This window comes from Camellia sinensis, chromosome 13 (assembly GCF_055761805.1).
Source record: "Camellia sinensis isolate YWXY chromosome 13, ASM5576180v1, whole genome shotgun sequence".
Taxonomy (NCBI): domain Eukaryota; kingdom Viridiplantae; phylum Streptophyta; class Magnoliopsida; order Ericales; family Theaceae; genus Camellia; species Camellia sinensis.
The window spans coordinates 55,555,151-55,577,378 of NC_138973.1; the positions used below are offsets into that span (position 1 = coordinate 55,555,151).

The 22,228-nt window shown below is 30.7% G+C and overlaps 1 protein-coding gene across 3 annotated transcripts; it reads right to left on the reverse strand.

The window, feature by feature from the left end:
- Positions 1-243: 243 nt before the first annotated feature.
- On the reverse strand, positions 244-6,704 carry LOC114261982 (vesicle-associated protein 2-1). 3 transcript variants are annotated; one of them, XR_014348872.1, is made up of 9 exons: positions 6,416-6,703; positions 6,172-6,274; positions 4,338-4,408; positions 4,105-4,186; positions 2,379-2,494; positions 2,135-2,266; positions 2,027-2,053; positions 1,049-1,363; positions 244-684 (listed from the first exon to the last, which is right to left on the reverse strand). XR_014348872.1 is itself a non-coding variant. In XM_028202304.2 (9 exons), exons 2-9 carry the CDS (start codon positions 6,224-6,226, stop codon positions 550-552), a joined length of 693 nt encoding a protein of 230 aa, XP_028058105.2. In that variant the 5' UTR covers positions 6,227-6,274; positions 6,445-6,704; the 3' UTR covers positions 244-549. The 3 variants fall into 3 exon arrangements, 2 of the variants coding, with proteins under 2 accessions (XP_028058105.2, XP_028058104.2); XM_028202304.2 differs by having other exon boundaries at positions 1,289-1,363; positions 6,445-6,704; XM_028202303.2 differs by having other exon boundaries at positions 1,289-1,363.
- Between the last annotated feature and the right edge of the window lie 15,524 nt (positions 6,705-22,228).

The window sequence follows — 22,228 nt, forward strand, 5'->3', positions numbered from 1 at the left end:
GCAACCTTAAAGGGATTGCACACTTAAACAGAACCCTAAAATAGAACCACAATTTATGCAAACATGGCATTGTGCTAGGGTACTTTGTCATTACTTATTAGACACAACAATTAAGCTTGTGTGATTAAACAAAATCTAACAATAATAACAATTTCTCAATTGTGACTCGAACTGTGCATTGCTTCTTTTTGACATGTCTTGATACACGATGATCAAATTAATCGTACACATTGCACCTAATAATAATTAATGAAACTTATCTACCAAAATCTGAATTCATTGTTTACAACACACTGTAAAGGGAGAAATCTCCACAGGAGAAATCCGGTACACAAACGCTATTGATTATTAGACAAAGGAAAATCTAGCATTTCGAATGAAATATTGGTCCAATAAATTGATTCTGAACAACTGATCAAGCAAAAACTACACAATGCTCAATTTACAAAGGGAAAGGAACACAGAAGCAAGCATTCCACTCTTGGTGAACGTAAGAAATTATACAGTAGACTAGAAAACTCGTTTCCTAAAACTGTGAAGCAGGTGAAATTATTCTGTTGATGGTGAAGACAATGAAAGGTTTAGAAGGAAGCCAACCATGATTCCAATGAGTGCAACGAAAAGTGCAAATGTGAAGGAGAAGCCAGGGTCACTTTTCTGACTGTTTCGTCTCTTCAGCATTTCCTGTAAAAGAATTATCAAGTATAAGATAGTATTAGTGTTTTAATTTAAAGATTTTTTAACAATCAACCTGTTCTCATCATCTGAGTATGTTCCTTTTTCTGTGGCACAAGATATCATAGAAATTAAATTCAAAAAAAACAAAAAAAAAAGAAAAGAAAAAGATATCATAGAAATGAATATGTAGAAAATCGCATCCCCTGTTTGGCTTGAGTTGCCATGTCTAAAATGTCTTTGAACATTATTCTATACCAATGCAAAAATGTTCAAGCTTTGTTTATTTGTTTTTGGTACTTGTATGCAAAATAACTACTAAAAAAAAGGTAAGTTCTCAATTAAACAAGTCAAATAAGCACTTCCGAATCGCCTTTTCAAAGTTCTTATATTGTGCTGAGGCTTACTCCAGGTAGTAGGTAGTGCCGGTGTCTAGTTATGTATGTCCGGTGGAATCCAAGTGTGCATTGTCCTATAGTTGCACATTAAAAATTGTATACTTTTGTATCTATGCACATCTAGGTTAATATATGTTAAAAAAAATAAAAATAAAAAAATTATAAATCAAATCATAAATAATCATTGTAAGGAAAAAGAAACAGAGCACACTAACCAGTTCTTGATGCAGTTGTTGTGTTTGTCGAACAGCTGTATCCCTTTCTTCCTTGAGGCGCTGCAAAGCCTGATTCTGCATAAAAATAATTGCAAAGATTAAAGTTCGGACTTCAGATACAGAAAATACAAGTATCATTCTAAAAATTCAGTGAAAATTTTGAGATACTAAGATATGTGCTCCTACACCAGACCATTAAACTGAAACAAAACCTAACAGACGAGATGAAGAGATACAGCAGCATGTTCTTAAAATAAAAATAAAAAATCCTCTCACAAGGACGTTGCACAAATAATGATGGATTCCTTTCCACTAAAGATCAGCAAATTAAGTGAGTGTTTAACATGCACAGATTCCGCCATGTAAATATTTGACACCACTTTTATGAAATAGGTAACCAATAAAGAATTTGAGAAAGCACATAATGCCTTTAAAATGGCACTTGAAGGACACACTTTGTCACAAGATAAAAGCAATATATTTGACTAGCTTCTACAACAGAGAAATAATGCTCCATGTCAGCTTTGAGCAAGAAGATCCGAGTACATCTTCGCACAGCCTTACAGGCAAGGAGCATTGTTGTCATTTATAAATGCCAGGGTAGTTTACATGCCCATAAATGAGAAAAGAAGCAAAATTCTACCAACTCTAAATATAACAAGACTCAGACAATTTAGGAGTACATATATAATAATAGAACTAATTCAGGAAAGAATGCCCCATAAAGAGATTACTCACATCATCAGAGCTTGAGGAGCTGCGCATCTGCAATTGAAAATAATAAATAAATAATAAGTTGTCAGAAAGGAAGTTTCAGAAATATCTTTCTAGCTTAGTAGAACTCACGGAGCTGTTATCAAAACTTTGTTTGGAGCTCTTTGATGCTTCATCTTCCGAGTTTCCAACAGCTGCATCAGGAGAAAGATAGACAACCCTAAGCCTGCGTTCCTCCATTGTTCTTCCACTGTCTTTATTGAACTGGGTGCAACAGCGCGTACATCATTTGCACATGAAAAACGTACTCATTACTATTTTTTATTCCAATCAAGCCAACAAAATGAATTCACTATTCTCCAAGAAAGATTCTTACAGTATCTTGAGGAAGCTCATCGACATCAGAATTTGGAGCCACAATTGTGCTTTGTAGGAGAAATTTATCCTTGCATTGCATACCTGGAGGGTATTCTCTTTGAGCTTGAAGGGTGACTACAGATACAGCAGTGAGTTGGAACCAGTTTTACAAATGACGCTATCTTAATGACATTGGAATTATATTATTAAAAAAAAATCGTACACTGGCACAAGCAAGTGGACGTAATTGATTGAAGCCAGTGAAGCGTGGATCATACATAAGAAACATAAACCCTGATCTAAGAGATCACCTAACAGATAGCATCTATACAACACCATCACCATACTCCCATTCTCCCTCTAAATTCAATTATTTACCAATGACCAACAAATCAAAATTCAACGAGAATCAGAATTAAACAAATATTAACCTTGTAAATTTTTGGTGCAGAATGTATATTTGTAGAGGGAGAAACCATATTTTTGGAGGGGGAGAGAAAGAGGAGGTGGGTTCTCCCTCCAGTTATAGAGAGAGAATGGGTGAGGCATGGGCCTTCTTATTTATACAGAAAGAAAATGAAGAAATAAATGGGTTTGCTCCAAATAGAATGTAGAGAAAAAATAACTAGTTACGATTTACATATTGCTATATATCGGGTGTAGCCTGTAGGTCTTCTTGATTTTCTGAGTTAGCAATAGCAACATTGCCAGCTATACCATGGTGATTTGCATTTTGCGAAAGCTCTTATGTATAAATAAGTAATATATCATATATAAACATATACACTCTTGTTTTGGTGGATGTGCGTGTGTGTATATAACGATACACCCAAGATCCAAACAGAGACAAAAAGAGAGAAGGGACTTGTACAGGATGCAAAGCATGATGGCAGTGTTGCGTGGTGACGAGGGTAAGAACTTGCTAGCAACACTGTTAGTTCTGGTCTAGCGTTTATTGACATAAACGGGTTTAATATGACAGTGATGTGTTGTGTATGGGGTGATCGATGGTAATCTTTTGGTGTGGTGATAATCGGTTTTAATTGGTTATTGGGATGGTGGCCAATAGCAATGCAAATAGTATAGGCAGCAGCAATTGTAATTGGGTTTTAAGTGTTTCGTCACAGAGACCCGATTAGATTGGCTTTGTTTGGTTACAAAGATTTACTCCACCTGGTTTCAAGGTCAAAGAATGAGGGAGGTAAAAAAATGAGTTAATATAACATCTTTTTGTTACGAAAATATAATATTGTAGAAGGATAAAATAGCAAACGTATATATTTTGTCATTAATGGTTAACCGACAACTTTGTCAGGGGAGGTGGTGTAATTTCAGAAATCATAAGGATGGTCTTTGTAATTATCAAAAACCTCAGAGGAATTCACCCTTTTATTTTTTTTATTTTGGACACCATTGACAAATATATATATATATATATATAGGTCAACAAAGCATGTTTTTTAATACAAGAAAGAAGAATGTTACAGCCAAATAAACCTAATAGGAGAGTATTATGTAATGAAATTACGTTGTTCTCTTAAGCTTTGGCATTTATGATTGCAATTGTTAATATATAGGCACAGACATATTAACCAATAGAATACTAGGTTGATTGTTCCTGTTCATGCCACATACATGGCCAATCAGTTTACAGAATGTGAAACCACTGCATTCCTGGAACAGACATTTCCTAAAAGGAATCTTTATTCCCTACCACAAGATCGGGACAAAGTAAAAAGCAGCACCTCTTATGACAGACGAGTCCCATGGCTGTATGACACCAGTGTTTGGTCGTACAAAGTATTTCTTCGGCGAAGTAGTTTTGACCTATCAAATAAAACAAGGGAACAAACAAATATAAATAACTAGCAGAATGCCGTATTAGCTTAAAAAAATGAGAGAGAGAGAGAGAGAGCTTTAAAAATATCTGTCCACTAACAAGTGATTTTAAATATTTGTACAGTATAAGAGAGAGTACCTTGAAGGCAACATAATGTTCTGTGTTGTTTGCAACTTTAAGATCACAATAACTTTGTTTTTCCAGCTCAACTGATCACAGGAACACATATGAGCAGAATTCCATCAGAGCTTTCTAAAACTTTGTGATCATAAAAACTATAACTGAGAATGAAGAAAAAAAAGTACTATATCTTTTTAGAATGAAGAAAACTAATTGTGCAACTATTTACAGAGCCATTTTGAATATGTATAAACACCCACCTGGATGCAGCCCAATACACAAGCATGGGAATTAATTTCTGCAAATTTAACTTATCAACTCAATCAATTTCTAATACAATAAAGAACACCTATAAAATTGTGGTTATAATAACTCTCTACCCATTCAAACATGCTCATCATGGGGGGTATGTTACGCTCATACCAAGAAAGATTCATTTTAACAATGACCTGACCATAACATAGAAAACAAATAATGTTTTAGTTTTGGACTCGATTAATATTTCAATTTTTGAGTGCTTAAATCTAATTGCAACCAATAATGCATTTAATCTTTTACTCACTCAATTATATTTAAAATTTTGAGTGCTCAAACATGTTATACAACAGTTCTGTTTCGTCACATTACTAACTAGGGCAACAACTTCACCTAAATCATATTTTACCGTTACTTTCCCCATTACTTCAATCCATTTTTATTTGATCCTGCCATTCTATGGTATTTTTAACATCCTCTTTACTCTCACTCTCATCATGAATAATTAAACAGAGACAACTGAAATCTTAACTCTGAAACTTCTAGTCTATGCTAAGAATTACACTCACTACATTCAAAATTAGTCCTAGATATATTGACCCCTCTTGTTTGTAAAGCTCGGTCCCTACTTACAATTTTATCATGCTGCTAAATCATCCAGATTTCTTTCCCTCTAAACCCATAATACCACATCTATAAGGAATCCATGTGAACAAAACTATAAAGACGATATTACTTCTCTCCACAACTTTTCATCAATCTCCTATTAATACTATGGATTTCCCAAGCATAAAGCAAGAAAAATCCACTCTAAGCAACCCACTTGCGGCATATATATACATATATTTATAAATTATATATAATCAAGAAGAAACTAACATATTTCCATCTTGTAGTATTCATACGCTTTTATAGGTATGTATGATCTCAAATACTAGTAAAAAAAATGAGTTGTTCTGAACTCTTTGGGCCTCTGTATGCATCATTTTCTCCCATAATTTCACATCAAATACATACATATCTTCTATCTATCTATCTATACTATTATAAAGGGAAGGCATTTGTTGGTGTGGATGTCTCATTTTCTTGATTTTTCCAAAATACCCCTATAGCTACATGGGGATTTACGTCATAAATTCAGGGTTTTTTTGTTTTTGTTTTCAAATCTATCAACTTTTGATTTTTTCAAATTTATATTTTGAATTCAATCAAACAGTTCGCAAGCTTATTTTTCTGAAACAATCTTATATATATATATATATATATATATCAATAGTTCTGTCGAGTTATGATACCCAGAAACTAGCCCAACATCCGGAGACACTGCTTCACAAATCGTAGAAGCTAAAAGAGCGAGCTTTTTCTCGGTACTGCGGTTCTCACTGGTGGGACTCTGGCCCCTAATCACAGAAGCCTAAAAGAGCGAGCTTTCTATGTTGAACTAAATCAATAATTAGACGCACTTTTAACCTAGGAAGCCATCATTTCCCAAACAATGGAGTAAAATTGGTAGAATCAAGCTGAATTTTAGATAAAATTACAAACATCTTTCAATGCAATAAACACAGAGAGAGAGAGAGAGAGAGATTGGGCGTACACTGGAACTTGAGCTCTTCGGGATGAACAGAGATCAAGTGGCCGGTACCAGCCATGGCCACACCAGATCGATCTCAAAACAGTGAATCAAACCCTAGTGTACCCTGAAATGGACAATTAAAACGAAAAAATAAACAAACCCTAATAAGTCTGAAACTCAACGTATCGAGAGAGAGAAGAGAGAAGAGAGAAGAGAAAGCAGAAGGTGACGAAAATTGAGGATCGAAGAGAGAAATGGAACGAACATGTGGTGTGGGTAAGGCGGAGAGGGGACCTGGAAGCGAGAACGACGGAGCTGCTCGGTCCACTTCTGTGTTCGACGATTCAGCCACGAACATCGGTTTCGATTCGAACTTTTTAGAGAGAGAGTGATATCTCTATTCACGAGGAGTTCCTTCTCACTATATCTCTATTCTAATGTACGTGCGTATAGAGAGAGAGTGGACGTTTGTTGGTATTGGGCTTACGTGTTGGGTGGCGGAGAAGAGAGAGGTTCAATCAGAGAGAGAAGGGTGACGGAGGGGTTGGTGGAGAAATTATATTTTGCCCCAGGGGCAATGCTATATGGTGCTCCAAATGGAGTTTGATTGGTCAAAAGAATTCCATTATTTTTGTGTCTTCCTTTAGGAGACAAATGGATAAGTGTTCAATCTTGCGTTGTGGTGCAATCAATGTTCCAAGCCCACTCAATACCTTCTCGGGTTGGCGCCAGGTGGATGGTGACACGTGGGATTCAAACGACGAATGATGACGTGCGAATTAAAAGCGATATATGTGATACGTGAACCACAGCACTTTTACCGACACTTTGGGCTATGTGAATAGTTTAATTAAAAACTACTTTTTAAGTTATATTCATCTTCCTGGTTTAGAGCCTCCGTTTGGGAGGTGGGTTGGCTTTTTAACTTTTTGGTTTTTTTGGTTATTTTAGTCTGGGCTAAAAAGCTTGGTTTGGAAAGGGCTTTTTGGCTTTTTGACTTTTTTTTGTGAGAGAAGAGTGTAATGATTATGGGTTGGATGTGATGTTTTGTTTGTTGTGGCTAAAATAGCCTGTTTTGTCTTTTGTGACTATTTTAGCCCCAACCCACTTGCCAAACACCACCAGAGTTTTTCAAAAAAAAATTTTATTCCCTTATCTTTCGTCTTTTTTTTTTATTTTTATTGAATTTTTTAAATATTTTAAGTAATTTTTTAAATATTTGACATACCTAACATAGGTATACCTAAAAAGTAAAAATATTGTGAAAAACAATATTTTAAAAATTCACTAAATATCAAAAATATTAAAAAAATATGAGAATTCAGTACATTATTTATATTTTTATATATTTATTAATTTTTTAAAATATTTTTTCATAAATTTTTTACTTTTTAAATACATCTAAGTAAGGTGCATCTAAAAAAATAAAAAAAAATGATTAAAATTTTACAAAAATTCACTAAAAACAAAAAAATACGAAAATCAAAAAACTCAATTTTCAAAAAACTAAATAAAAAAAATTCAAACCAAACACACTGATTATTTTTTATATTTTTTATCTATCAAAAAATCAAAAAAAAATTAAAAAAAAATTAAAAAATTAGTTTTTAATTAACTTCTCAAAACATTTTTTTAGGCCATTTCGTTTTATGAGTAAATTCTACTTTTTCCATTTCAATATTTAAAATTTATTTTTCGCGGCTTGTTCTTTCATATTTTAAATTTTTTTTCTAATTTATTTTTAGATATTATTTGGCATAAATTAAGTACACCTACTTAAATAAATGTATTTATTTGGGTTACATTATCTCTTTATTTTTCTGTACATTTTTTCATAAAGAGTTAAAAAATACACTTCTTTATATCATTCCAAATAATTCCTTAAATTTAATTTTTGTTAAAAATTATACAAAAAATGACATATTAACAATTATATGATATAAAAATATTTTATTATATATAACTCATACGAGATAAATTTAAACCCCAATATAGTAATATATTCATTATATTATGCGACCATTATCATGACATTTTTTGTTTAATTTGAACATAAGTTTAGTATCATGAAGAAATTAAGCCTTCGTTTGGCATATAGTTTTTTTGGAATTTTTGGTTATTTTAGCCACAAAAAATACAAAATATGTTAAAAAGTCAATAAGATAAAATGTCACATCTAAACTATAATTATTTCATTTTTTCTCTCACAAAAGTCAAAAAAGCCAAAAAGACTATTTCAAACGAGACTTTTCAGCCCCAGGCTAAAATAGTCAAAAGTTAAAAAGCCAAAAAACCAACTCACATCCCAAACGAAGCCTAAGAAAAACGTTAAATATAAAAGGTTAAAGTAGAAAAAAATAAACAGTAATGGTCAAGTAGGAAAGTGGCCAAATATAAAGATAGAAAAGTGTAATTTATCCTTCGTTTTATAGTTTTTAGAGAGGATTTTTTTTTTTTTTTTTTTTTGGTACAATGAACATTGTATGCAACTCTATCACAAATTTATAAAATGATTTCACAAAAATATATAAATTTGACATAAATTTGCATAAGTCTCAAGTTTTCACGAATTTACACGAATTTATGTTCAATTTATTCATTTTTGTGAGATCATTTATGTAAATTTATGAAAACTTGAGTAATTTTGTGATTGACTTACATACAATGTGTATTACACACCGAAATATTTTCCTTAATTTTTAATTTTAAAGGGTTGTTGGGAGATTAGTTTTTAATAATTTTTTAATTTTTTTTTTTTGAAAAGACGTATAGAAAAATAATAAGTAGAAAAATTTGATAATTTATAATGCTTTTTTAATTTTTAAGTAAAAATCATGGTTGCCAAACAAATTAGGTTAGGGAGGTCAAGGTCATACCAATTAAGTTACTCAAAGGTGACTCGTATTTGACTCATTAAAATTTCATTTAACATTAGTAAATAAATTAAATTTGAATATATTTTAAAACTTATCAATCGACTTAACTCAATTATATGAATAATTAAATAGTAAGCTACTCAAACTCAACTCACAACTAACTTGATTCAACCAGTCCTGAGTTTTATAAAATCGTAAGCAAACTTTTAAAGAGTGGCAATTTCATGTATTTATAATTGAGTTTGACTTCTCTTAAATTATTATTTTAACTTGAGAGAGCGTTTACACTTAATATGCCTATTTTGAAATCGATTTCGGTGATTTGAACTATTAAGTAAAATATTCAAGCAAAAAATCAAGATAATTTGATATAGATTACTAACGTTTGGTAACATTTACGTTTTTTACAAAATTTTTATAAATTGGTTTTCGTTTATTTTTAGAAAAACATAAATTACAAACGCGTTTGGTTTGAACAAATATTTAAAAAAATTGAAAAACATAAACTAAAAAATATGCTTGTTCAGGTATAAAATATTTATATTTATTTTTATTATTTATGACAATGGGATCACACATATTATAATTGAAAAAAATTAATTAAAAAAATAATTGAAAAAAATTAATTGGAAAAAAAATAATTGAAAAAAATGAAACAAAATTAATTAAAAAATAATTGAAAAAAATTTAATTGGGAAAAAAAATGTTTGGAAAAAAAATAATTGAAAAAAAAATAATTGAAAAAAAGATTAATTGAAAAAAATATATTTGAAAAAAAAATTATTTGAAAAAAAAATAATTCAAAATAAATTATTTGAAAAAAAAAATTAATTGAAAAAAAAATTGAAAACTGAAAACGTAAACTCATTTTTTGAGTTTACGTTTTTTCCTCAAATTTATAAACCAAAAAAATTATCAAACAACTTTTTATGACAGTTTTTTAAATTTTTGTAAATATAAACTGAAAACAGAATGGTTACCAAACAAGTATATGTTTGAATTATATTTGTTTTAAAAAAATAGAAGACAAATATGATTTCAATAATAGTTATTTATTTTTATAATATAAATTTGATTCAAACATATAACTACCGATATACGGTCATCTTGATTTTTTTTGCATGAATGTTCTACTCAATGAGTCTTAAAAGGTGGACATTTCATATCACCGAAATCGGTTCCAAAATAGACCTACTAAATCCAAACACTCTTTCAAATTGAGATGACCAATATGAAAGAAACCCAACTCTTTATAAAAATAAGGAATTTTTGGTGAAACCCCATTTTTTGGACTTTTTTTCAAGATAAAGGACAACTCAATGAATTCTCATTCAAAAAGCCCCTCAGTAAAAGAAGTTCAGCTCAATAAGGACATTCTATAATTTGTATTTTTTTTTTGGACCAAATTGCCATCATATATATATATATATATATATATCATATATTTGAACAATATCAGCTCATGCATACACGGATCTTGAAGACAATCTGCGAAATCCATGAAGACGATCTCAAAGTCTGAAAATCTCACCGCCAACGATCTCAGCCTTGGTCAACAATACACGATTTCACCATCCAAGATCAACACTCTCAATTAAATGAGAGATTACGTTGCAAAGCTGTATAAATCTGTTGTTATTTTTTATTTGTTTTTGTTGATTTGCCAAGTTCAATCAGGTGTGTGCTCTATTTTTGTTTGACATAATGAGAGTAAAATTTTACCCTGGTTTGTGCTCTGTTTTTGTTTGATAGAATGAGAGTAAAATTTTACTCTAATATGTGCTCTAATTTTACTCTGGTGCTATCTGTTTTGTTTTCTTAACATGCAAGTAAAATTTTACTTTATTTCGGAGTAAAATTTTACTGTATTTTAGGGTAAAATTTACTCTGAATTGAAAGTAAAATTTTACTATGTTGTTGAATGTTTGTCTATTCAGTTTCTGATTTGTTTTCTGGTAAAATTTACTCTGAATCTTTAGAGTAAAATTTGCTCTGAATCTTCAAGTAAAATTTTATTGTATTTCAGAGTAAAATCTACTCTGAATTTTAAAGTAAAATTTTACTATGTTGTTGAATATATGTCTAAGCATAAGAGAATAAACTTTATTTTTCATTAACAGAGTACATACTAGATAAATGAATTATAGTCGTATTTTACTTTAGATCTATGAACAAACAAACAAACAAAAAACTCTTGATTTTTTATTATAATATATCAATTTATCATTTTTTTGACATATATAAGGTCATTTATCTCAGATCTGAAATTATTGATCTCAAACATGAGTTCATAGACATCAAATCTGAGATGGTGATGGATTTCAATGGATGATTTCAAGATTTTGATTTTGTGAGATGGATCGAAGATGGAGATCAAAAGGATTTAGGGTTTAGAAAGAGAAAAAATAAAGGGAAGAGAGAGGATACCAGTAATGTGGAGATAGAAAAGAAGAGAAATGGTTCAGTGAGGGTTTTGGATTATATGGAAGGATATTTCAGCCTTTTCATCATTTTTTTTATTTGAGGGACTTTTAAAACTATTATTTTATTCGATGGGCTTCACTAAAAAAAAACCTATAGAAAGGGCTTTCACCAAAACTCCCTAGAAATAATAAAATAATATTTGTGAGTGTTATGGCAAAATACAAAAATGTCAACAAAAAAAAAAACTAAACTTTTTGACTTTTTTGAGAACTCGACTACAGCTAGTTTTTTTAAATCAAAAACCAACTTTTTGAGAACTCAGCTAAAAGTCAAATTTTAAACTTTTTTAAATCATATCACTTTTTTACTTGTTTACATATTTTTTCAAAAAAAAATAAAAAAATAAAAAAACTACCTTTTAACCTAATTCCTAAAATAAGCTGTTTGTTAGTATCCACATAAGCCAATTGCCTATATAATGGTTAAACTTTCCGTATATGCATTATTATAGCAATAAATTATTACGAGAATCAAACAAATAAAAATATGGTTTTGTTACTCTATAATCTAGCAAAATTCAATTTACAATAAGAGAAAGAAAAAAGGGAAAAGGAACACACACAAAAAAAAAAAACTATAAAATATAAAATTATAATACCAAATAATCTATATAATAAGGCACAAAGATTTTTGAAAATATATAGAGACAATTGTCCTACTAGGACATTTCAATGGTCATGATTCACTTGTGTATTTACATAGACGAATGAGATGACCCCCTTTAAATATATATCAATCCCAATATAACTTCTCGCCCAAACACTAAACTTCCTACTTACCCATGTCTCTCTCTACTGTGCTGAAAAAAGCAAAAAACAGAGTTTCTGCGAAGCATTAGGGTTAATTTTCATGTGAGATTCTAATTGCGAACATATGAACTTCAAAACCATCTTCTTCTTCTATTTTCAATTATTTTTTCTTCTTTTCCTCAGTTTTCTCAGCAATCAGAGTTTATTCAGGTGAGATTCTAATGCTTCGTTTTCTCACAGTTTATGATTTGAATGGAAAACAAAACAATGTAAGATAAATGATTCAAAACCATCTTTTTCTTCTATTTTTTAATTATTTTTTCTTTTTTTCCTCAGTTTTCTCAGCAACCAGAGTTTAGTTAGTGTTTGGAATTGAATTCCACATTTTTGCAGTAGCTTGATTCGATCTGTTACTCGCTTTAGAATCAATTGAGTTTGCCTTGAAATCCTTGACTTGGGTTCATTATGTTTCGTAACGATCTTGATGATGAGATAGAAAACTAGAGTGAGAGAGTGAGTTAGTTTTGAGACTATTTCTCTTTAGCTTATACACAGATCTTAATGGTTTAGGTGTTTTGACATCGGCACTCTCTCCCTCACTCTCTCGATACAGTGTTTTGACATCCTCTCATTAGTCTTGGGTGTTTTTCAATTTAAAGAGAGAGATAGAAAAACAAAGTGAGTGAGTGAGTTAGTTTTGAGACTGTATTTCTCTTTAGCTTATACACTAAGATCTTAAAGGGTTAAATATTAGGTAGAAGAGATGAGTCAAGCTTGCGTAAGTAATGCATCCAGATTCCCCTGTGGTGGTGCCATGGATGCCATCTACACACAACCACAAAATCAAATCTATATGAAATTATTATTTATTTTTTATAACTTTTTCAAAAAATATGAATGTAATTTCGTGATTATATTTTTTCCACTATAAGTTTTTAAACAAAAAATTAAAAAAAATCAACTATTCATGAATGTGAGAAATTAATTTTAAGATTTAATTTAATAAAAATAGTTTAAATGATATAAATAAAGATAGAGAAATAGATTTTAAGTATCATACATAACAAATTAATTAAGTATTTCATTCTCAAATAATTTCTCCATTTAAGTAAAGATTAATTTTAATTTTAGGTGTAATAAATGAGAGATTGTTTGAATTATTTATTATTGTCAAATGATTTCTTAATCTTTCATTCTCTATCAAAAAATTGTAATTTATTGGAAGGCCATTAGATTTTTTATTTTGATTTTTTTACTTCTATATTTATTTATTTTTTAATTTTTGTAATCATGTAAGATATATTAACCTATATTTTTTAAATATGCATCAATTAGAAGTTTAATGACTCGACAATAAAAATTGAAAATTGAAAATAATATATGATTGAGAAAATATGAAATAATAATTTTTTTTACATATGAATAAATAAGTAATGTAAATTGTGGGAAAAAAATAAATCCATTTATTTCAACTTTAAAAAAAAAAACAAATAATAAATACATTACTTAAAATAATAAATTTGACGTTGTTTATATAATGTGGAATAAGTCTTATATTAAATTATTATAATGTTATATAGTAATATTAATTTTAGAGAAATTGTTTATTTTTGACTATTGTATCAATAAAAATTAATTTTACGTTGGTTACAATTTATTGCTGCTTCTCTGTTAGATTTGTGATTTTAATTTGTTTAGTTAAGCAATATTGGTAATTGGTAAGTTAGATCAACAAATATACCTTATTTTCCTTTGTCTGCTAAATGCTTGATGAATTGCTTCACAAGGGAGGTCCTCTCTTTTATCATTTATTTATTTGCTGCTTGGATATTTTCAACAGATAAGAGAGAAAGAGAGTAAGATAGATCTGAGGCCTCTTTTTATTTTTTTTTAAATTTTTATAAAAGAAAAAAAAAGATTTGAGCTCATATATGTGTGTTCAAGACTCAGATTCGAACAAATTCCTCCTCTTTTTATTTTTTATTTTTTTTAGTTGTTGTTGTTGAAACAGATTGCAACAGACCAAAAAAAAAATGACAGATAAAATTCAGAAAAAAATTATTACTATTATGGTTTACCAACAGAAAAATTATTGAAAGGTGTTAAATAACATTATAGAAGACTTTGTTTAACCAATGTGTTTATGAAAAATATATAGGTGATAAATTTATTTTATTCCCTTCCTGTAATTAAAAACAGTAGGTATGGTTTAACCAATGTGTTTTTTTAGTTTTTTTTCCAGTACGTATAGTTTGTTGCTTCACAGGAGAGGTCCTCTCTTTTATCATTTCTTTATTGCTGCTTAGATATTTTCAACAGATAAGAAAGAAAGAGAGTAAGATAGATCTGAGGCCTCTTTTTATTTATTTTTTTTACTTTTTATAAAAGAAAAAAAAATAAAGATTTGAGCTCATATATGTGTTCAAGGCTCAGATTTGAACAAATTCCTCCTCTTTTTTTTTTTATTTTTTTTAGTTGTTGTTGTTGAAACAGATTGCAACAGATTAAAAAAAAAATGACAGATAAAATTCAGAGAAAAATTATTACTGTTATGGTTTACCAACAGAAAAATTATTGAAAGGTGTTAAATAGCATTATAGAAGACTTTGTTTAACCAATGTGTTTATGAAAAATATATAGGTGATAAATTTATTTTATTCTCTTCCTATAATTAAAAACAGTAGGTATGGTTTAACCAATGTGTTTTTTTAGTTTTTTTTCCAGTACGTATAGTTTGTTCCATTGTTTGTTTGTTTGATTGTATTGTTTGTATGTTGCTGGGGTTAATTTTAATTTTATCATTTTAATGTGATTGTTAAAATACATTATTGAACAACCATAATTATATAACCAAACATTTCAGGTTGAAATACAACAGTTATGGACACCATCACTATTTTTGATCAAGTAAGTGTTTTTTTTTTTCCATATAAATTTAAATACCTCTCTTATAATGTAGGGCCTATTTATTTATCTATTTATTTTAAACTTATCATATCTAATTTTCTTCTAATAAATGCTTTTTTCCTCATATTTTATAGGTGGATGAAGACTTACACCGAACGGTAATATCAAGAAAGAAATGATTTTTTTTCTTATTTATGTGTACAAAATTTTATTTGTCACTCTAAAGTTTTTGTATATATAGATTCAATTTCTTCAAGAAAGAAACGTTAATGTTGTTGTCCGCGATGAGCGTGACCTTAATACTATTCGCATTCGTGAGGTAAGCCTACAAGTAACTTATATTTGCATGCATTTCTTATCATTTTAAAAATATATTTGAATTATATATTATACTTATTTTTTATGGGCAAAGGAAAAGGAAAAACACAAAGCAATATCAAAGGAGACAGAAAAGGCTATCCCTTCTGGCAAAGGAAAGGAACATGCAAATCTCATAGTATGATTTCTCAACATTTTTAAAAAGTTTATTTTTCGAATATTTATTAAATATTTGTTTTTATATAAATTTTTGTAAGAATTGCATAATGTCATATACTCTTTTTTATGTATATTTTTTAGAGTTATTGTTTTTAAAATACTTATTCAATTGTTTTGACTGATTGTTTTAACATGTTTTGTACAACATGTTAATGCATTTGTCTGAACATTAATTTGAACACGTGTTTCATTTACAACATATCATAATAAACATATAAGAGAAGAAAATGAAAAATGAAATGAAGTTTTTAATTATAGAACATAGATTTTTTTAAATTTTAATTTTACTTATAAGTTCTTAAGGAAAGAAGAAAAAAACAACAATCAATTTTAATATAACGGAAAGAACACGAAGAACGAAGAGGGAAGCGGAAACTAGAAAACATTACACACTAATATTCACATTGTACGTACCCAATGATCTAATATTTATCTTTTCAACGTAGGACAAAAAAGATGAGTGTAATTAGCAATAGGAGTGTAGTCTCTAAAAAAAATAATAAAGCCACGCAGAATTATAGGAGGTGTATGGGAGGTTGGTTAATTTAGTAAGTTATTTTAATTTTTTGGTTACTTTAGTAGGTTAAAATAATTATGTTTAGCAAGATTGTTCAATTTTTTTATAATTAGATATGATGTATATGAGAAAAAAATGTAAAATGATTAAATACATTTTTAACTTATTTTTTTCTTTTAATATTATTTTAATCAAAAAAATATTTAAATACATACGACTCAAAAAAATGTTTGAGGTGACATTGTTTAAATACATTATATATATATATATATATATATTTTTGATAAATACACTAAAGTTTATATATGACTCAATTCAAACCACATTTTAAAATTTTAAAAATGTGTTAACATACGGCGATTTTAAATTCTATATTTTTTTTAGATGGTGAAATTCTATAAAAAGTTCAAATACGAATTAATATTTTAACTTAAACTTTTAGCAATGAATTTGATAAATTATATTTTAACTTAAACGAACCGCCATCGTACGATACCTACTGAAGTCACGGCCGACGGTGGTATTGCCGTAGATGGTGGATGAAGTCTTATGTGTAGAGTTTTATATTGCAGTGAAATTATTATCATCTTGAATTGATTTATTATAATTGATTTCTGCAGCAATGAAATTATTATCATTTTGAATTAATTTTTTTTGTAAAGGATGTGATACCAATATTAATAATTTATGTTAAATGATTTTTGTAGAATATGTATACCAATATTATTTACACCATGCCTTTAGGCACGGGTATACACTAGATGGATAGTGTCTTTTTGGCATCTGGTGAAATTCCATGAGTGTTTTTTTCTCCCTTTTTAAATTTTATCAATACACGCATTGGTTCTTACGTGACTAACAACTCAACCGAGCGAATAAGAAAAGTTAGTTAAACTTTTGAGAACAAATATATGATAAAAGGGAAGCAACAGATGGGACAATCTTCACATTTTATGCACCTAATTATATAATATTCTCATTTTAGGCACACAATGATAATGTGTTATCAAAAGCTGCATTGGCTCAACGTGCACAGCGAGAACGTGAAAAAAATCAAAACTCATGTTCTGCATACCAATTAGGACAACGCCTGCGACAAGAACGAGAGAGATCAAATGAATGTATTAACCCAAGACAACCTTCTGTAACACCTAATTGGTGAACAACTCTATTTAATTCTTGAAATATATACTCTTACTATTACCACTTTATTATACATATTTTAATTTATTCACAATCCATTTTTGTAGGCCTGCTCCTACAACCCCATCTAGAAATGTTGGTGTGGTCATCTGTGATGAATACGACTTTAATGTTATTCGTGTTTGTGCGGCAAGTACAAAATCAAGTAAAAGATTGTATGTATTTTTATTATATAGGATTTTTTTAAATCTTTTGAATATTTTATTTATATTTGTTAGGAAAAAGAAAAAGAAAAGGTCAACCCAATGTCTAAGGGAAAAGAAAAGGTGGCTTCTTCTGACAAGAGAATGACAAATACATGTCAAGTGGTATATATTCCTTTTAAAAAATATGAAGCAAAACTATGTGAATTTGTTGCTTTATGTTGTTTTTGTAGAATGATTGTAATATATTTTCTTATAATTTGCTATTATTTATATGTGTTTTCCAAATTTATTTATTTTTATTTGGCATAGATACATGTGCATTTATAATGTACCATATGAAAAGAATAGGAAAAAAGAAACGAAAAAATAAAGACAAACTATCTAATGAAAGAATAAACTAAATAAGATAGATTTTTATTTCTTCTTTATTTTTTTTTTATAAAAAACAAAATGCATAAAGAAAGAAATAAATACCGATAACACTATTAAAGGTATAAAACAAAATTAAGAGAAACAAAATAAACAAGAAGATATTTCATGTTAAGTACAAAATATTCACATATATTTGCACCAATGACAAAATATTTTCATTTTAGGCACAAAATGATAATGTAATACCAAAAGCTGCATTGGCCCAACGTGCACGACAAGAGCGTGAAAAAAATGAAAAGTCATACTTTCAATGCTCGCAATGAGAACAAAAGGGATCAGAAGAATGTATTTAACCAATACAACGTTCTTTAGCACCAAATCGTCGTAATCGCGCTTGCTTGGAATGGGATACAATAACTGAAGATTCTCATTCGATACAAAAATGAACAATGGTTGCCCATGATTCTACATGTTCATTTTCTATGCCAAACACATCTTTACCTCCACAAAGGAATCGGTAAACTACTATGTCTAATCTTGAAATACATACTCTTACCATTTTGTTTTATAGAATTTTATTTATATACAAATATTTGCAGGTCTACTCCTATAAATCAATTTCTTCAAGAAGATCTATGTACTGATGATGAATTAGAAGATATGCCTATGAGTACATCAATTGATTCCCTAGCACACAACGATTCTTGCCGCCATTATCTTGGCAAGATGGACGTATTATGTCCTTATTGTTCAGCCTTACATTGGATGGATGGAAAATTGACCAAATCATCTATAAAACGTCCCTTATTCGGAACTTGCTATTTGGAAGGGAAGATTAGGCTACCTTTACTTATTACACCCCCCTCCATTACTACAAGCATTGTGTGATGGGAATAATGGTCAATCAAAATCCTTTCGAAATTATACTCGATTGTATAATGTAGCCAATGCTTTTACGAGTCTTGGTGCTACATTGGATCCTAGAGTACTCAGTGGAAGGGGTCCTACATCATTCACAATTCATGGGGAATTACGATATCGAACAGGATCACTACAACCACAACCAGGGCAGGATGCGAGTTATGCTCAACTGTATATCTATGACCCTGATTCAGCATTAGAAATTCGTAATCGTAGAAATCCTAACTTGAGAAGGGATGTGCTCAAAACTATTCAGGATAGTTTGTTGCAAGTCAATGCATTTGTAGCTAGGTTTCGCCAAGCTCATGACATTTTACATTAATTAGATGCGGCAAGACATAATCTACCTGCTCATCTTCATTACAATTCAACAACTGATTAACATCGGTATAACTTACCAACTGCAGATAAGATTGCGATTGTAATACCAGGTGATGGAACAGAGGTAAGTGGAATGAGAGATATTATCTGTAACAACCCTCATACTGTTTACCGATTAATGACTGATTGATTACCGATAACCATCGATTACCGTTAAACTGAATTGATTATGACTGATGATTGAACTGATTAAAAGTACTGAACCGACTGACTGAAATTGAAACTGAATTAGCCAAGTATAACTATTGTGTTGCACATTCTATCTGTTTGATTGATTAATTATCTGTTCATGTCTTTGTGTTTAAACTGTTAATTGAAGGCCTTATCGGCGGCCGAATCCGGAATTGATTGAAGTTTTATGATCATCATAATTAATGTGATTTTATAGTAAAGTTATCTGAAAAAGGATTATGTATGATTAAATTAGATTAAAACGAGTTAATTGCAAAGTTTGCTGTAATCACCAACTTGCCACTAAGTGGGCCACTATCTCACACACCTTTGAGCCTTGTATACACTCATACACTTGAATCAAAAACCATTTCCTCAGCCCTTTTTCCTTACACTAGCCGACCAAGAGAGGAGATAGGAGAGAACTTGAGAATTGCTTGCTAATTGAAGTGTGGATTGCTAGATTGAACCTCAAGACTAGTAATTAAGGAACCTAGGTATGAATTTCATCCTTTTGGTTTGTCTTTAAGTTGATTCTTGCATGGTCCATGTTTAATTGTAGAGCTAAGTCATGTTTTAGTTCATACATGTTGATATAGAGCATAATTCATGCTTGCATGTGTTCTTGGTTGAATTTGGAGTTGAGTTCATGGCAAAATGGTGCATGCATGTCCATAATTGTGTAATGGTCCATGTTTTCAACTTGTTTTTGGATCAATTGGCTCCTTAGAGCATCAGATTGGAACTTCCAAATGATTTGAATTCGTGCATGTTTGCGTGTTCATATTGTTCATGAAATTGGTTTAAATTGAGTTTGAATTAAACACCCTTGGGCTTTGATTTCTTAAAATTAAGCTTTGAAACATGTTATTCTATGTGTTTATAAATGTTTTCCAGAAAATGGGCCCAAGAGGATCGGTTTTGATGCCTTTGAACTTGGTTTTTGGCTTGGAGGTGCAATCTGGAATTTCCAGATTGCGCATTTCCGCTCGAGCGGGGGAATCGCCGCTCGAGCGTGGAATCCGAGCATCCAGTAAGCTCGAGCGGGCGTCGAGCGGAGATTTCACCCATCCAGTACTTTTACAGTACGCTCGAGCGGAAAAGTTTACGCTCGAACGTGCACCTTTGTTGCATGTCCGCTCAAGCGGGGAAACATGCGCTCGAGCGGGACTCTGTTTTTCTGAAACTCCGAGACTGTTTTCTGATCACATCTTTGCACCCTCATCCCATTCTAGGCATTCTTAGACCTAGTTTAAGGCATCTTATTGAGGATATAGATGTAGAACACACCGAGGCAAATTAGGGTTTAAGTTGTTATCTTTCCCAACTGTGTAGCTTAGTGTGTGTTCAACCTGTGAACTGTGTAGGGTTGGCGACTGGGGAGGCACGCTCTAGCATATTGTAACCCAAACTCTGTGAGTAACAACTGTGTAAAGATATGTTCAAAATGATTATTTTTTGAACAATTGAACTGTACTGCTCTCGGAACTGTTACTGTTAATTGAATGAATGTATGTCCTCTATTCTGAACTGTATTGTGGCATCCTTAGCAACTACTGTTACTGACAGTTACTGTTACAGAGATCTCTGTCGGTTCCCTCGTGGAACCACTACTGTTTACTGATTGATGGCCATCAATACTGTTCGGTCTTTAAGACCTACTATTTACTGCTATGCTAATGGATGTACCACATATGATTGAATAACTGTTCTGACTGAAATACTGATTTAATGGACTATTTTCATTACTGTAAGGACATTTCATTCATAACCCCTTTACGCATTATGTTATTCACTGGGCTTTAGCTCACTGTTTATATATATATGTAGGTGCTCAGCCACCAGATCGGAGCTAGGAGCGTGGGTTAGACTCCAGTTTTGTCAAGCCAGCCTATGTGCCTCACTGCGAGGTTCCGAGCCTATCGTGTTAAGGCTTAGGGGTGTTTTACAATTCCCCCTTCTGTACCGTCTACTGTTCTGTATAGACTGAATGTTTACTGTGTGACTGTAAATTTTGTATAGACTGTACTGTTTGTATATGTGAATGCATGAAAAATTTTTTTGGCATACAGACTGACACAGCCCAATGGACATTATTCATTTACTGTATTGGCTTCCGCCAGGCCCTGTACTCTGTTTTACTGTACTACTGTTCTGCAGGCCTTTGGTAATCTTGGATTACTGGCCGGTTACGGTGCTAAACCCATAGGGCCGGGTTTGGGTCGTGACATTATCTTACATTTCCAGGGAAATAAGGAGTTGATGCAAATTAATGAATGTCACCCAACATACTTGCCATTACATTATGTTCTATTATTTCCTTATGGTGAGCTTGGATGGGAACCTGAGTTGAAATTATGGAATGTTCAATATGATCGACCTTCAACTGATCAACTTACTCAAATGGATTTTTATAGTTATCATTTGTTTGAATGACCCACAGAGTATTCAACTATTTTGAGAGGTGAGAAACTATTTCAAGAGTTTTTGGTAGATGCTTGGGCCACAACTGAGCAAAATCGATTGACATACTACAAGCTTAATGAAGGGAAACTTCGGGTTGATCTTTACCAAGAGTTGTCAGATATTGATCCAGATTATGTGCGACCTGGTCAAATTGGTCAAAGGTTTGTTTTGTCTTCTTCATTTACTGGTAGTCCTAGACATATGTTTGAAATCTTTCAAGATTCAATGGCTATCACGCGATATAACCAACACCCAGATATTTTTCTTACCATGACTGCAAATCCTAATTGGCCAGAAATTATTTCAGCATTATTATCACATCAAAAACCTATTGATCGTCCTGATTTA

Excerpts from the sequence above, each read along its gene's own strand:
- LOC114261982 (XM_028202304.2), bottom strand. The coding sequence starts at position 6,226 with ATGGCTGGTACCGGCCACTTGATCTCTGTTCATCCCGAAGAGCTCAAG. Across the intron at positions 4,187-4,337 it reads AACATTATGTTGCCTTCAAG|GTCAAAACTACTTCGCCGAA; the intron begins GTACTCTCTCTT and ends TTTATTTGATAG. Across the intron at positions 2,267-2,378 it reads ATGAGCTTCCTCAAGATACT|TTCAATAAAGACAGTGGAAG; the intron begins GTAAGAATCTTT and ends TGTTGCACCCAG.